The sequence below is a fragment of the Salmo salar genome, chromosome ssa10 (assembly GCF_905237065.1).
Source record: "Salmo salar chromosome ssa10, Ssal_v3.1, whole genome shotgun sequence".
Classification (NCBI taxonomy): domain Eukaryota; kingdom Metazoa; phylum Chordata; class Actinopteri; order Salmoniformes; family Salmonidae; genus Salmo; species Salmo salar.
Window position 1 is genome coordinate 47,592,714 of NC_059451.1, and position 18,221 is coordinate 47,610,934.

An 18,221-nucleotide genomic window follows, 5' to 3' on the forward strand; every position below is an offset into this window, starting at 1 on the left:
TTGGTATTCTTGTGATGGTATCGAGTATCGTGATACTAAACCTGGTATCCGTAGCTAGGTCAAAAATTCTGCTATCGTGACAACACTAATAAATAGTGACATATTGTAATCTAAACACAGCAGATTGCTGGAGCAGAGTGCAACAGGCAGCTTGTAATATTTCACAGGAATCATCCTCTATCTAATAGAGGAGCAATCGCACCATGACAACCGCACCATGACAACCACCCCACACCATCCCTAACAACCAGAGGGGGGGCGGAGAGAGAAACCCGCCCGGCGGTGCTGACATATTTCTTTATGTGCAAATGAGAAAATATCACACTGCCTTCCAAACACTATTATACACGGTTCGGGGGTGTGAGGCCAGACAGAGAGCTGGTCGGGCTGGCTAGCTGTCGGCTCAGTGGAGTATTACAGTAGATGACAGAGAGAGACATAGAGAGAAAGACAGGGGCAACAAGACCCCTAATTAGAGACGAACACATTACTGTAAGTCCATCCTGACGTCCTGAGCGGATAAAGGAAGCTCCGTTCACTAGACTTCATCAATCACTGCACGTAATCAATCACACTGTCAATCATCAACCAGAGAGAGGGGAGGAAGAGAAGAAAGAGGGTTGTGTGTGTGTGTGCGCGTGTGTGTGTGTCACGGTTTCCGTTATGACAATTTGGTGCCGGACAACGTGACCGGTAAGATTTAAATTTACCGGACATTTGAGAAATTGACCGTACATCCATATGCATTGGGTGTCTAAAGCACTAGGCTGTCCACCCACAGTGCTCAAAATCACATTTACATTATTGTAATTCATTTTAAAGTTGCACGTATGAACAGGAAGCATAGAAATAGCACACATAGAACAGATCTACCGCTTCTTAGACTTGCTTTCAAGTAGAATGATAGATCTATATCTCACATTTCTATGTGAATTTGGTCGAGTCAGCCAAAAAGTTACATATTGCCATTTTAAAAGAATAGAAAGTGTTTTATTGAAAAGCAAAACATTGCCCATTGGGTCTTCATCCATGCTATAAATCATAAATGAACATTTATACAAAACTAAAAACATTTAGCCTACACAGTAATATAACACAACTTCAAAATAGAGTAGTTGTATACTGAACAAAAATATAAACGCAACATGTTTCATGAGGTGAAATAAAATATCACAGAAATGTTCCATTCAAACAAAAAGCGCATTTCTCCTTTGTCAAGATAATCCATCCACCTGACAGCTATGACATATCAAGAAGCTGATTACACAGCATTTTTGTTACACAGGTGCTGGGGACAAAAGGCCACTCACTCTAAAATGTTCAGTTTTGTCACTCAACACTATGCCACAGATGTCTCAAGCTTTGAGGGAGCATGTAATTGGCATGCTGACTGCAAGAGCTGTTGCCAGAGAATGTAATGTTAATTTCTCTACCATAAGCCGCCTCCAACTTCATTTTAGAGAATATGGCAATACATCCAACCGGCCTCACAACCACAGACCACGTGTAACCACACCAGCCCAGAACCTCCACATCCTGCTTCTTCAGCTGCGGGAACATCTGAGACCAGCAATCCGGAAAGCTGATGAAACTAAGGAGTATTTCTGTCTGTAATAAAGCTCTTTTGCGGGGAAAAACTAATTCTGATTGGTTGGGCCTGGCTCCCCAGTGGGTGGGCCTATGTCCTCCTAGGCCCACCCATGTCTATGCCCCTGCCCAGTCATGTGAAATCCATAGATCCATTAGGGCCTAATGAATTTATTTACATGAACTGTAACTCAGTAAAATCATTGAAATTGTTGCATGTTGCGTTTATATTTTTGTTCAGTATAATTAATAACAAAACAGCTGTTTTCAAATACAATCTAGGCCTCTTATTTAATTTGGCCTAGGCATGATAAATAACAAAACATGTCTGTCAACAAACAACAGGGCTGCCCGGACATGGCTAGAAGGGATCCAGCTTGTGTCAAATTAACGTCAGATTTGGCTTTTCATAGCAGGTTAGGAAAATGTACACAGCAGGTTAGGAAAAGGTACACAACAGGTTAGAATAATTCATTTAGCAGGTTATCAGAATTAGGTTAGGGTTAGCCAAAATAAAAATAAAAACTTCTGACGTTAATTTGACAAAAGCTGGATGCCATCTAGCCATGAACGGGCCAGCCCGCCCCACTCCCGCTGTGATTCAGCAGCACAGCAGTGGAAAGGGGACACTCTAGGCGGCCAGAAAATGAAGAAATTATAAAACTGATATTGGACAAACAAACTCGATATGTAAATTTCAAAAAATCTTAAAGGCCAGTTCATTGAAAATTATTTGACAATGCTCCTATGAAACGAGGCCCACACCATACAATTATGAAAGAACTTGTTTCCAAAGCTCAAATGATCTCACACACTTTTTCCAGTTCTACAAGATGTTAATGTTATGTTTATTGTAACTGAACTGTCGTGACTCGTGTCACATACATGGCTTATTGATATGCCGTATTATTATATAAGATTTGTTACTGACTTGCCTAGTTAAAGGTTAAATAAATAAATACAAATATAACAACTCTGTCTCCTACTATAGGCAGTTGCAACATTGTAACTCTACGATGTGAATAGTTGGTAACGATGTTCCATTTCCAAGTGCTACTGAATAAGCTCAACTGAAATGCACCAATTGCGCATGATACACATCATCACTCTACTCTAGTCTATCAATCCAATCCAAATCTTTATACTATACATGACATAGGGTGGCATATGTTGATCTGGCCCAGGGCGGCAGCAGAACTACTAGGACTGGGTCTCACCAACACAATGTGTTTTCATTTACTGGCCTGCCTAAAGTACCGCTGCTGTTGGGAAGTCAAAAACTCCTTGAAGCAGTTTGCTATACAAATCAGTCTTGTTACTTTGTCCTCAAGAAGGCGCGATCTTTAGGCCGTCTTCTACTCTGTTTTGGAGAAAGAACCCCCTCTCGACGAGCGCTCTGGAAACGGGGATAATCAACACAATCTTCGCCAATTTTCCCAGTCGGGGTACACTTAGCTGAAGTCCCTTATGAGTTCAAATAGAAACACTCACACCTGACAGTAATTTCCAAGCAGCTTGAGGATTTATTAGCCTATGAAGTATATTTGCCTTTGAAGTTGGAGCATATCGACTGGTATTTTTGGGGCGGCAGGTAGCCTAGTGGTTAGAGCGTTGGGCCAGTAACCGAAAAGTTTGCTGGATTGAATCCCCGAGTTGACAAGGTAAAAACCCACTGTTCCCCGGTAAGCCATCATTGTAAATAAGAATTTGTTCTTAACCGACTTGCCTTGTTAAATAAAAAATACATTAATTCCATCAATGAATAAAAGCATTATTTATAATGAATAATTAATTTATTAATGAATAAAAGCATTATTTATAATGAATAATTAATTTATTAATGAATAAAAGCATTATTTATAATGAATAATTAATTTATTATTGAATAAAAGCATTATTTATAATGAATAATTAATTTATTATTGAATAAAAGCATTATTTATAAGTAATAATTAATTTATTAATGAATAAAAGCATTATTTAGCAATGGATTTGTTTTTGTGTTGTTTTTTTAACACATTGGCCAGCAACAATTTAGTTTTTTGAGCTTTTATAAATAAAATAATATATATATATATATATATATATATATATATATATATATATATATATATATATATATATATATATATATATATATATAATATGCCAAAAGCCGGCTTTTACCGGCTAATGGAAACCCTGGTGTGTATCTGTGTGTGCGGGCATTACAGTCCCATAATTAAAACCACTAAGTGGTCATAGCGACCCAAGAGAACCTGATTTGTGTGTTCATCCAAAGCAACTCGAGGGAAACCAATGAGTGTCGATTATGAGGAGGGAAGGAGGGAGGAGTGGCAGAAGATGTGTTTGTTGTTTGTGCCTGAGATTAAAGTCTGCTGAAGGAGTGGAGAGTGAGCAAGGGAGAGGAGAGAGAGAGACAACAACAAAGAGAACAGAGCTCCCCAGTTCCCCCTCCAGCTACACTATACAAAAGTCATTATTTACAACAGAGGGACACAGGCAGCAACAACCCCCCCCATATCACATTCAAGCCACGACACCGCAATTTCAAACACAACGGAATTTGTCATATTAGAAAGTTGGAAAAGTCTGAACAAAATGAAAGCAGAAAAACACTGGCAAGCGCCAGCTTTGAGGGCCTAAACAATAATACAAAATGTGAAAGCAACAAACAGCTGCTGGCTGGTTTAGGGCTCTGAGGGTTGGGTCCACTTTATACTAATGAAAGGCTTTCTGACTGGGTCTCGTTTCTGTTAACGTATACAGTGCATTCGGAAAGTATTCAGACCCCTTGACTTTTCCCACATTTTGTTACATTACAGCCTTATTTATAATGGAGTAAATCATTTTTTCCCCCTCATCATCAATCTACACACAATACCCCATAATGACAAAGCAAAAACAGGTTTTTAGACATTTTTGCAAAGTTATATAAAGAAAATGAAATATCATACATTTACATAAGTATTCAGCCACTTCACTTAGTACTTTGTTGAAGCATCTTACAGCCTCGAGTCTTCTTGGGTATGATGCTACAAGCTTGGCACACCTGTATTTGGGGAGTTCCTCTCATTCTTCTCTGCAGATCCTCTCAAGCTCTGTCAGGTTGGATGGGGAGCGTCACTGCACAGCTACAGGATGCACCTGAGCTCAATTTCAAGTGTCAGAGTAAAGGGTCTGAATACTTATAATAAATGTATCCGTTGTTTTATTCTTATATATACATTTGCAAAATATTTTGCGTAGACTGATGAGGGAATATTTTTTTTTAATCAATTTTAGAATAAGGCTGCAATGTAACAAAATGTGGAAAAAGTCAAGGGGTCTGAATACTTTCCGAATGCACTGTAGATCATAGAGAAAGATAGCCTACAGTAGTACCAATGGGGAGGGAAGGGAGAACGCAATCAATGCTCTCAACAGGCTTCAACACTACATTTATGTTTATATTAAACAGACCAGCTCCCAAAACAGCCAGTCAGGCACGAGCCAAACAAAGACAGATCCTGCTGCTGATTCGAGCTGACACAGGAAGCGGGTAAGAGGAAAATAGAAAAACAAAAAAGGGAATCAATTCACAGAGAGACAACAGACATTTATAACAATCCTTCTGACAGTTGTCAAGGCGACATGTGGTGTCTTTTGTCTGTGCGTGCCGTGTGGGGTGCTAGGCGGAGAGATAAGACATGTTCTCAGCACTCCTAGGCAACGGAATGGAATCCAGGAGTGGCATCGTCTTGACGCCATGTCAACACTGCAGCCAGGCTGACTGGAGGAAGACCTGCGCAGGCATGGCTGATGTGGCTAAGAGGGGGGAAGGATACAGCTCTGTGCGTGTACGTGTGCGTGCGTGTGTGTGTGAGAGAGAGAGAGAGAGAGAGAGAGAGAGAGAGAGAGAGAGAGAGAGATCAGGTCAGTCTCCATACCTCATTAAGGTACCACTCCAACCATACAGACATGGAACCTAACCAGTAACTAGCTCCAACATCCACTTAGTCTCAGTAACCAGTCAGTAACCAGTCAGTAACCAGTCAGTAACCAGTCAGTAACCAGTAACTAGCTCCAACATCCACTTAGTCTCAGTAACCAGTCAGTAACCAGTCAGTAACCAGTAACTAGCTCCAACATCCACTTAGTCTCAGTAACCAGTCAGTAACCAGTCAGTAACCAGTAACTAGCTCCAACATCCACTTAGTCTCAGTAACCAGTCAGTAACCAGTCAGTAACCAGTCAGTAACCAGTAACTAGCTCCAACATCCACTTAGTCTCAGTAACCAGTCAGTAACCAGTCAGTAACCAGTCAGTAACCAGTCAGTAACGGTCATTCACAGTGGGAGAAGATGGAACGAGATTGATTTTGGATGACAATCTGCAAATTTTCTCATCGATAAAACATTTGATCTCAATACAGTTTTACACTATGACTCATGATTCATTTGTTCTCATTGGAAACAACAAGCTGTGGTCTATCTTGGTTTAGTTATAAAAATCTTTGGATGAGTCATCTATCGATCTATATGAGAGAAACGGGGCGAGACGGGCCCTGAAGCCAGGGGCTCGGGTACAGCTGTGTGCCCTATCATCTGGCCATTGGTCTTCTGTTTCCGCCTCTACCTCTGGAACCAGATGGGTGTTGTAGCCTCTACCTCTGGAACCAGATGGGTGTTGTAGCCTCTACCTCTGGAACCAGATGGGTGTTGTAGCCTCTACCTCTGGAACCAGATGGGTGTTGTAGCCTCTACCTCTGGAACCAGATGGGTGTTGTAGCCTCTACCTCTGGAACCAGATGGGTGTTGTAGCCTCTACCTCTGGAACCAGATGGGTGTTGTAGCCTCTACCTCTGGAACCAGATGGGTGTTGTAGCCTCTACCTCTGGAACCAGATGGGTGTTGTAGCCTCTACATCTGGAACCAGATGGGTGTTGTAGCCTCTACATCTGGAACCAGATGGGTGTTGTAGCCTCTACCTCTGGAACCAGATGGGTGTTGTAGCCTCTACCTCTGGAACCAGATGGGTGTTGTAGCCTCTACCTCTGGAACCAGATGGGTGTTGTAGCCTCTACCTCTGGAACCAGATGGGTGTTGTAGCCTCTACCTCTGGAACCAGATGGGTGTTGTAGCCTCTACCTCTGGAACCAGATGGATGTTGCAGCCTCTACCTCTGGAACCAGATGGATGTTGCAGCCTCTACCTCTGGAACCAGATGGATGTTGTAGCCTCTACCTCTGGAACCAGATGGGTGTTGTAGCCTCTACCTCTGGAACCAGATGGGTGTTGTAGCCTCTACCTCTGGAACCAGATGGGTGTTGTAGCCTCTACCTCTGGAACCAGATGGGTGTTGTAGCCTCTACCTCTGGAACCAGATGGGTGTTGTAGCCTCTACCTCTGGAACCAGATGGATGTTGCAGCCTCTACCTCTGGAACCAGATGGATGTTGCAGCCTCTACCTCTGGAACCAGATGGATGTTGTAGCCTCTACACCTGGAACCAGATGGATGTTGTAGGCTCTACACCTGGAACCAGATGGATGTTGTAGCCTCTACACCTGGAACCAGATGGATGTTGTAGCCTCTACACCTGGAACCAGATGGATGTTGTAGCCTCTACACCTGGAACCAGATGGATGTTGTAGCCTCTACACCTGGAACCAGATGGATGTTGTAGCCTCTACACCTGGAACCAGATGGGTCTGAAGCCAAGTGTTCTATCAGCAGGTGAGCCTGACTGTGTGACTACTACACTCAGTCCTTCTTCCCCAAGGGCACTGCCAGGCCCTCTGTTCTGTTCTACACTCATCTTCAAACACACAGAACACAGCAGAACAGAAGCAGAGAGCAAGCCTAGCCGATAAGCTAACAGGCTAATTGGAGAGGTTTTTTAATTTAACATGAAATGCAAAGTTACAATGTAATAGGTCTGCATGACCTAGAGTTTTCAAAGCCTAAGGACTTGAATGGATACCTAGTTAATGTGGAATCCCATTGTCCATCACAGAGTTGTACAAACAGAGAGAGATCTACTCCTTATTAACGTCCGCTAAATCAAAGCCCTTTCATAGCATGCCCTTCAGAGATGTTAAACAGAAGCAGGATGGATGGTTCTTTGGCACATTATGTGACAAGCCTCCTAGTCCCAGCTAGCTACCAAAGATGCTACTTGAAACTGTGCCCACACACAGACCTCTACAGTCAACATTGCTGCGGCCATGTTGGGTGAGAAATCCACAGGGGAAAACATCAAGACCCGGGAGGAGGGGATAGGGGGGAGGGAGGGGGAGAAAGAGGGAGAGAGCGCAAAAACAAAACTTAATAGGTAAGCAAAGTAAAACACTGTTCTCCCTAGCTAACCACCCACCACCTTGTTCAATGGTCTCAATCAGAGTGGACAGGCCATTATGGAACAGCTGGGGATGGTGTGAGGGAATGACTGAACCACTGTGTGTTAAAGTAAGAAAGTAGACGGTAGAATGTCTGAGACATGAATAGAAGCCTACTGGCTATTACTACCATCACAGGTCACCACAATACAGAGAAATCTACTGAATCTATTACTAAGGGCTGTGCCTCAAAGGGCTATTGTTTTACATGTAGACCTAATCATAGAAATAAAAATGACTAGAACGTGCTTGGAACCTCTAACCCTGGTAATTGATTGGTAAACTGGTAACTCATGGGTACACTCGCAATCGCTGCCTGGTATTGTGATGCAATAATTTCCATGGTATTTTGGAATGTTCTATCAACTGATGCTGGGTTGCCATGGTAATGTAGAATGTTCATTCAAATGATGCTAACTGATGTGGCTCATGCAATGGAATGTATTTTTTGTAATATCAGTTGAGTTGACTCAACAAATCACAGCACAGACTGATGGGTACAATGCTTTTACTTTCTGAAATACGGCTTTCTTTTCCCCAACGCTGTTAAGCCAAAACCACGCCCCGTTATTCAGAGGACGCTCCCATTGGCTAGCTAGCGTTGTCTCACTCACAGGCGATCAGCACAGAGACAGTGGCCTTCCAAGGTAAGGATGGAAAGTGTAATTTAACAAATTAGCTGCCTACCGTAATGCAGGCCTGTTATTGTCATGTTTGGTAACATTTGTCCATGTATTTATTTTCAGAGTTTCATTGAGTTGTAAAAATGTCTCAGAACTCTGCTGAATTCCCTCATTTGAAGGTCAGCTAAGTTGACCTCGGCTACTTAACGTTACTAGCTCAGTATATGAAGTTGTTATATTATCATTAGTAGTCTATTATCAGGTAAAAGCATATGTTTATTATTCATAATTGTTCAAATATTTATTAGCTAATCATTCAGTCGAATACGCTATGCTACAGCCATTGAATCTGTATTTGAACGTTAAGCGGCATCAACGGCTAGCTCGGTCCACAACATTATGTTATTATATTTTTCAATCTTGAAATACAAGGGCAAATGTTATTAATCAGTGACTGAAATTTTGCGCTACGTGATTCACTTCCTGACGTTGTAGAACGCCTCGGAATAACAGGGCGTGGTTTTGGCTTAACTGCGCTGGGAAAAAGAAAGACGCTGAAATGGATACAGTCAAAATGGCCGCCAGTCCACCCATTATGCCATCATTGACTTGAACGGAGATGCCCTTTCTATCCATTCTTATTTCTATGGACCTAATCAATCAGATGCTACTGACATCAAGTAATCATATTAGGAAAATTATGAATCCCAAAGAAAGCCTTTGGTTGAAAATCCTGTGGCACTGCAGCTGTACATAATACTAAATATTGAAGAGGTAGAAGAGGAATAGGCTACTAAACCTACAATATTCATTATTCTCTTAAATGTCACCTAAAAAAACAAGACTTTAAAGAGCCACTGAACAAACCAATTGGCAAGTGTGTTTTTCTGTTGCTCATTAGAAAACACAACATTTGGGTCTTGGTTTCCTAACCGATTCAGCTTTTGGTTAATGAGGTTTGTCCCCCATGAGACACTGTAGACGCAAAAGCCTATTTCACTTCCTCACAGTCCCCAGAATTAATCTAAGATAACTCAAAAAATCTGTAATTAATTGATGTTTTTGCCGAGGATGTTTTAGTTGCACAATTTTACATCTAACTAAGGCCTTTGGTGCAGTACATTTTTTTGGGGAGCTGCTGTCTCACTGGTCTGCCTCGCAGGTCTGCCTCGCAGGTCTGCCTCGCAGGTCTGCCTCGCAGGTCTGTGCTATTGGATAGACAGTAATCACTGCAGCTGTTCACTCCATGTTAGTGGGCTAACGGACATCGTCAAATCAAAACCCAACCTTCCTTTACCCGTTGTGACGCACACATGTTCCAAACTCCGTTTCAGACGAGACTGACTTTATGACCAAAATGATCCTACTCACACTTTGTAGTAAATTTTGAAACTAGAATAACTGTTTCTCATATCGATACCACATAGGCTGTTTTCAAAGGGATTTGTTGCTTTTTAAAGGCATCAGCTAGGCTACTTCAGCACCCCCTCCACCCTTTTCCTTATTTTAATGTGTCGTCTTCAAAATGCGGAACCGACAGAATGGCTTTCCTGGAGGAGAAAGTGCACATATCCATTGAAGTCTTCATCTCTGCTTGTGCCATTTCCTTGTGTTAGAGAGAGTGGGCGTAAGGAAAAAATAAAGAAAACACAAGGCACAATACAACCCACATCCACCAATTATTTCAGAAAAATGCATTGCCTGGAGCCATGAATGATGGTGTGCTTTGTTTTCCTCCCGTTGCTCCAAATGTGCACTGATCTCAAGCAGTCGTCTTTAATTTTTCATACCCATCTTAATTGCTATCTGAACGCAGTCAGTCAAGCAGGCAAACTGCACCAGTGGGGGTGGATGGTAAGATAGAGAGCGCATCAGTCTCAGAGACCCAGGTAATTAACTAAATATTGACTTACAGCAGAGTGGAAGTAAAACAGCTCAAATCTGCCCATTAGTTTCCAAAGCCTGGATGGAAGAAACCTTTAGCCAACGGAATTAAGGAGAATAACATTTCTATAAGCAGTGGAAAGGAAATAACATGTTGTCTCTCTTCCCCTTTCTACTTGGCCATGCTTGGCCGGTAAGCTAAGGCCCTTATTTCAGTTGTAAGCGAGCGCCTGGGTAAAAGTCACTGAGCGGTGGGGGATGAGGGAATGTAAGAGGAAATGAGAGAGAGGGATATGCAGAAGCTCCTGGTAATAACAGCAGTGGTTATGGCTGACCCCCAGCCCAGGGCCTCGGCTCACAGAACACTCACATTTCCACCAATTAGAGTTTGAGTTCTGCCACCCTGAGAAATATTCTAAAAAGGTCACATCTCAGACAAATGAGGAGAGACAAATATTCTGAAGTTATCAGGACAGAGGCGACAAACGGCAACGCATAGTGAATCTAAATAAGAACTGGCATGATGACACACAAACATACCAAGTTATCTTTGTCTCAAGTACAAACAAGGCCTTTTGTTCTCTGTGGTGAAAAGAATGCCCTGTATGCTGCTGTTGTTTGCCTCTGGAGATCAGGAGATTGTGTCTGGTTGTTTAGTCTCGTATCACACCTGTGGAGTCTGAGATGTTACAGACACTGTTTTGATTTTCACCAGCGAGATCTAATATATCACCTCAGGAGGGAGAGTGTGCGTCCAAAACGCCCCCCCCCCCTCTCCTATTCCCTATATAGTGCACTACTTTTGACCAGAGCCCTATGGGCCCAGTTCAAATGTAGTACACTATGTAGGGGAACAGGTTACCATTTGGGATGCAGACTGATTCTCAAGGACTCGGCTAGAGCGTCTCGCCATAATATAGTTCAAAACATGCAGGAATGGGGAGAGGTGATGGACAGAATGAATATATTTATCTGTTCTGGGTTTAATAACAAACTCACGCAGGGGAGAAGGGCGGACGGTGGAAGGATAAAAAGAGAAGCTCGGAGGGCAAGAGAGGCTGCCCTCTCTCTACCCCTCTCCGTCAGTCTGCTCTCTCAGAGGAGAGGAAAGGAGAGCGAGGAGATGGAGAGAGGAGACAGTCAGGGGATCTCACTTAAGAAAACAGTTCAAAATCCACTCAACCAAATGGATTGACCAAATAAGCTAGTCTAGCAATATTAAAGACTAAACAAGGGATTGTCTTACAGAAATCATTCACAGAGACAACATCAATTCTTTATACTGGCCCTCATCTCAAAATCCCTGGTGTCGGGGTTCTCCTGTGAAAAGCTGACAGATGGGAGTTAGTTTACCCCATCAACTATCAGATTGCTCCTCTTGGCTCAATATGCTGCGTCTCATGCTGGGATTCCGGTCAAAACATGGACACTGAGGAAGGAAGGACTCCATTAGATATAACCTGACCATCTCTCTTTGACTTTAACACCAAAGCAGGGAGTTGCTCTGCATCCTAAATGGTACCCTATTCCCTATATAGTGCACTACTTTAGACCAGAGCCTATATAGTGTACTACTTTTGACCACAAACTCATTGGATGCCACTTGGGACGTAGGCCTCTGATTCTCAATGCTCTCTGGTCTAACGCTCTGCACTGCAGCCCTGGCTGGTGATCTTAAAGTGACTGTGAAAGTAGGCTGTGAAATGGGTTGTGATGTCCACTCAGGATAAAAAACAACAAGGAATGAATGGAATGTCTCAGTGATGAAAACAATCTAAGCAATCCGTGGGAATGTCCTGAGTTGTCTATATACACTACCAGTCAAAAGTTTTACAACACCTACTCATTCAAGGGTTTTTCTTTATTTTTACTATTTTCTGCATTGTAGAATAATAGTGAAGACATCAAAACTATGAAATAACACACATGGAATCATGTAGTAACCAAAACAGGGTTAAACAGATTCTTCAAATAGCCAGCACTTCCATTGATGACACATAATGATGTTAATCTTTGATGTGAAGGTCAGGGTGGAGGGACTTTCACACACTGTGGCCATGCTATAGTGGTATGGGTTAACACATGGATGACAATCATAAGATCACACACTGTTCACACACTGTGGCCATGCTATAGTGGTATGGGTTAACACATGGATGACAATCATAAGATCACACACTGTTCACACACTGTGGCCATGCTATAGTGGTATGGGTTAACACATGGATGACAATCATAAGATCACACACTGTTCACACACTGTGGCCATGCTATAGTGCTATGGGTTAACACATGGATGACAATCATAAGATCACACACTGTTCACACACTGTGGCCATGCTATAGTGGTATGGGTTAACACATGGATGACAATCATAAGATCACACACTGTTCACACACTGTGGCCATGCTATAGTGGTATGGGTTAACACATGGATGACAATCATAAGATCACACACTGTTCACACACTGTGGCCATGCTATAGTGGTATGGGTTAACACATGGATGACAATCATAAGATCACACACTGTTCACACACTGTGGCCATGCTATAGTGGTATGGGTTAACACATGGATGACAATCATAAGATCACACACTGTTCACACACTGTGGCCATGCTATAGTGGTATGGGTTAACACATGGATGACAATCATAAGATCACACACTGTTCACACACTGTGGCCATGCTATAGTGGTATGGGTTAACACATGGATGACAATCATAAGATCACACACTGTTCACACACTGTGGCCATGCTATAGTGGTATGGGTTAACACATGGATGACAATCATAAGATCAAGTGCTGTGTGAGACAGTCATGACCTCCTAGATCATAAGTTATTATAATTTAACGTCTCAGAGAGAACACGTGCGTTATTGTAGACATCATACACAGAGCACAGTGAGGGCTAGACGGACAGAAACGTTTTCTTTAGTCGACTGTGTCTGTGGATGATGAAGTTACATGGCGCATTCTCTTACAGAGCCTCTAAAATCCTACTGAGACCTCAGAGGAAGAGAAAGAACTGGACTGAGAAAAGTGCTGAACATTCTAAACAGAACCAGATAGGGTTCCATATGGCAGACGGCACACCCATCTAGTAATAACACTAGCGTGATGTCACGTGGTTGGTTTGGCTTCCACTGTCTGCCTACAGCAGGGATGGGCAACTGATGGGGGTGGGAGCCACAAACATTTTTGAAATCATCATGAGGGGGGCCCCCCCAGAGAAAACATTTTTAAGTTTTAAAGTTCATTTTTGCCATGGGGCGGAGAGAAAAGTGTGACATTTTTAATATGATATCTGAGTGAGACTAACTGACTAACAAAATCAAATGGGGCCCATCAGGCTCTAATTTGACCATGATAGATGGCCACTAGACTAACTTTCCAATCAAATAACATTTTAGCTGACATGGGCTTATTGAGTGAATATCAGTGAGAGAAAAACAAGAGGAAAAACTGTTAATGCACAATCAAATTTCAAAATTGTACCTTGTGTATTCTACCTCACAAAAGAAAGTTGAGACCCCGACTGAGTTCCACATTTATTTATATATTTTTTTTTATAAAATCAGTTTTAAGTTTTGGTAAATTCCGCACTTCTGGTTCTGTTTTTCCAGGTTTTCATAAACAAATCACACTTTTTTTATGTAGAAAAACTACAAAAATGTACATTCTAAGTCCACAATGATGCTTAAACCACATCAGGAGAACACATTTGAAGTCAGAATGATCCCCAAAATATATTTTGGAGAGTGTAGCTTCCCTTTAATTCGCTCCCGAGTGGCGCAGCGGTCTAAGGCACTGCATCTCAGTGCTAGAGGCGTTACTGCAGACCCATAGTTCGATTCCAGGCTGTATCACAACCGGCCGTGATTGGGAGTCCCATAGGTCGGCGCACAATTGGCCCAGCATCGTCCGGGTTAGGGTTTGGCCGGGGTAGGCCACCAATGTAAATAAGAATTTGTTCTTAACTGACTTGCCTAGTTAAACAAAAATAAATACAAATTGAGCACCTAGCAAGAGACCTGCTAGCGGTGTTTTGTACTGTACAATATACAGTGTAGGCTACATGTGATGGCAGAGTTTGCAAAACAAATGCCCCGCGATTTATACAAATCAACATGATATCACTCTGCCAGGTAGGCCTGATTTTCAGTCAATACTTAAATTAGGAGTTTTTTTGGGGAAACCCTTTAGAAAAGTTCATTCAAACAGCCCATGATGACCGAATTGCACATCGCCAAGATTCAACCAAAACTTCACCTGTTTGTTGTTGTTTTCTGCAAACCCATTGCTGTTTGAATAAATCATGATAATAAAATAAAACATGTAAATTGTGAACCAAAAACCAACCTGACCAGCTATAAAAAAATAAATCACTGGCACTCTAGCGACCAATAAATGCTGGTTGTCGCACTGCCAAGTCAAAGGGTCGCAAATGTGAGTGTTTTGACCACAGTCATGAACCCTGAGAAGACCAAACAGCAATAACTATTACTACCAATCAGAGCAACACCTCAGTAAATACCTTAAAAAGTGACTTAACACAATTTGAAAACATGAAACAACTATTACATAATATAAGTAAACCATTCATCATATTATAATCAGTGGTTCTGGAACATGATTCTCTTGCTTTCATTCCACAATGAAAACACAGATTAGATTTCTGTCCTACTCTGACTTGAAAGATTCTCTGTGGGGCGATAATAGGGACGGGAATTGGACCTCATGATCCAATACTGAGGTGCAGATACAATATACAATACTGAGGTGCAGATACAATATACAATACTGAGGTGCAGATACAATATACAATACTGAGGTGCAGATACGATATACAATACTGAGGTGCAGATACGATATACAATACTGAGGTGCAGATACAATATACAATACTGAGGTGCAGATACAATATACAATACTGAGGTGCAGATACAATATACAATACTGAGGTGCAGATACAATATACAATACTGAGGTGCAGATACAATATACAATACTGAGGTGCAGATACAATATACAATACTGAGGTGCAGATACAATATACAATACTGAGGTGCAGATACAATATACAATACTGAGGTGCAGATACAATATACAATACTGAGGTGCAGATACAATATACAATACTGAGGTGCAGATACAATATACAATACTGAGGTGCAGATACAATATACAGTACTGAGGTGCAGATACAATATACAGTACAGTACTGAGGTGCAGATACAATATACAGTACAGTACTGAGGTGCAGATACAATATACAATACTGTGGTGCAGATACAATATACAATACTGTGGTGCAGATACAATATACAATACTGAGGTGCAGATACAATATACAATACTGAGGTGCAGATACAATATACAGTACTGAGGTGCAGATACAATATACAGTACTGAGGTGCAGATACAATATACAGTACAGTACTGAGGTGCAGATACAATATACAATACTGTGGTGCAGATACAATATACAATACTGAGATGCAGATGCAATATACAATACTGAGGTGCAGATGCATTATACAATACTGAGGTGCAGATGCAATATGTACGCCAATTCTCACGATTATGTTGCGATTCAATACTGTGATTTTATTGCAATTCGATGTTTCAAACATATTGCTCATTATATGTCTGCTACAGAGGGATAAGAGAGAGTCATGAGAAAACTAGTTTTGATCTGTCATGGAAATAAAAATGCTGAAAACAAACTGGCTCCCTATTTAAGTTTTAAGATGGAGAACAAGCTATTAAGGAAAAATACTGGCGTTTTGGTGCAGTGTACAGCAAACTAGCGCAAAAATAATATTGCAATATTGTCAAAATTATATATTGTCAAAAATAATATCCCGATATATAACTCGATTTTTACCCCATCCCTAGGAGATAAGGTATGCCGTCTTGGCATGCATGGCAGGCCCTCTCTCTGTGGTAAAGCCTACCATCTCTCTGTGCCTTCCTGCAGTAGATTACATAAGAGGATATGCTGCAGCTAGCTAGGACACTGCCGCAAAGAACACACTTCACACGCCAATACGTGCAAAGCCAGCCTGTTCACTGACCCATGTCACTTGACTGACCAACAACGATGGCTAGCTTAGCATTCAGGGGGGCTGGACTAAGACACAGGAATCCCTGTGTCCCCTGAACAGCACCTTGGTCATCTATCTGGGCTGAAAGCAGCCATCTTCAGCCCCTCTCTTCCACCAGGTGACAACAGGTACACGCTTTCCTCCTTTGGCTATGAATTATGAACATGACAACCAGAAGACAAGGAGAATTGAACAGACAGAAAGAGATGCAGAAAGGAGAAGAAATGTTTTTCCCTCCATCTCACTCCATTCCCATCTCTTTTCTTTGTGAGCGGGCACTGCAACCTTGAGGGAAGTGTGAGTCATCACTCCCCTCCAGCAGACTTTGGCCAGCCAGGCTATTTAGTGCTGAGGTTGGAGAAGCCTGTTTTCATCTGACAGACCGACTCGAACAAACAGGGCCCTCTGGCAATAGTCCCAAAAGGGACACAACAGTCACTGCAACACACAGAGAGGCAGAGCAGCAGACACAAAGACAACCACAGACAGTCTAACGTTGAAACAAACCCGACAGACCTAGACAAACAAGAGGAGAGACACAGACAGTCTAACGTTGAAACAAACCCGACAGACCTAGACAAACAAGAGGAGAGACACAGACAGTCTAACGTTGAAACAAACCCGACAGACCTAGACAAACAAGAGGAGAGACACAGACAGGTCTGACGTGCCATAATGTTGTCTACCATGTTCAGTTGTGTCACTCTGTCCTTGGACTGGGAGACATGTCCGTTTAGACTCCTATTCACAGTAATTATTCATCATGGTCTCATGTATATTTCACACACTGCATCATCAGCACAGTCAGCTCATTCTGGTAGAAGTCTTCATGAACTCCTCAATCAAAGGTTTGAATGTGAGTGAAATAAGTTGTCCTTTATGTAAGTCTGAGAGAAATAACTTGTCCTTTATGTAAGTCTGAGAGAAATAAGTTGTCCTTTATGTAAGTCTGAGAGAAATAACTTGTCCTTTATGTAAGTCTGAGAGAAATAAGTTGTCCTTTATGTAAGTGAGAGAAGTCTTATTAGAAAATAACTTGTCCTTTATGTAAGTCTGAGAGAAATAAGTTGTCCTTTATGTAAGTCTGAGAGAAATAACTTGTCCTTTATGTAAGTCTGAGAGAAATAAGTTGTCCTTTATGTAAGTCTGAGAGAAATAAGTTGTCCTTTATGTAAGTCTGAGAGAAATAAGTTGTCCTTTATGTAAGTCTGAGAGAAATAACTTGTCCTTTATGTAAGTCTGAGAGAAATAAGTTGTCCTTTATGTAAGTCTGAGAGAAATAAGTTGTCCTTTATGTAAGTCTGAGAGAAATAAGTTGTCCTTTATGTAAGTCTGAGAGAAATAACTTGTCCTTTATGTAAGTCTGAGAGAAATAAGTTGTCCTTTATGTAAGTCTGAAATTGATCTTGTTTGAATAGACTAGCATTTGAAGTTGTGTTGAATTTTTCTATTTTTTTCTTTAGGGGTGTCATTTTACAAATACAATACAGAGATCTGCCCTTGACCAATTTCTGTGTGTGTGTGTGTGTGTGTGTGTGTGTGTGTGTGTGTGTGTGTGTGTGTGTGTGTGTGTGTGTGTGTGTGTGTGTGTGTGTGTGTTAATTCAGAATCAGAATTACCTTTACTCGCCAAGTAC

The 18,221-nt window shown here is 41.7% G+C and overlaps 2 protein-coding genes across 12 annotated transcripts in view; both read right to left on the reverse strand.

Moving 5' to 3' along the window:
* LOC106560530 (microtubule-associated serine/threonine-protein kinase 2) overlaps positions 1-18,221 on the reverse strand; it is a 329,712-nt gene that overhangs the window by 230,707 nt on the left and 80,784 nt on the right. The window lies entirely within an intron of this gene.
* LOC123724416 (uncharacterized) lies at positions 5,437-17,587 on the reverse strand. Its single transcript, XM_045687872.1, has 2 exons — positions 6,237-17,587; positions 5,437-6,204 (listed from the first exon to the last, which is right to left on the reverse strand). The coding sequence occupies exon 1, from the start codon at positions 16,118-16,120 to the stop codon at positions 15,146-15,148; it is 975 nt and encodes a 324-aa protein (XP_045543828.1). The 5' UTR covers positions 16,121-17,587; the 3' UTR covers positions 5,437-6,204; positions 6,237-15,145.

Bases quoted from the DNA above. Each gene is read 5' to 3' on its own strand.
- LOC123724416 (XM_045687872.1), bottom strand. From the start codon at position 16,120: ATGAGCAATATGTTTGAAACATCGAATTGCAATAAAATCACAGTATTG.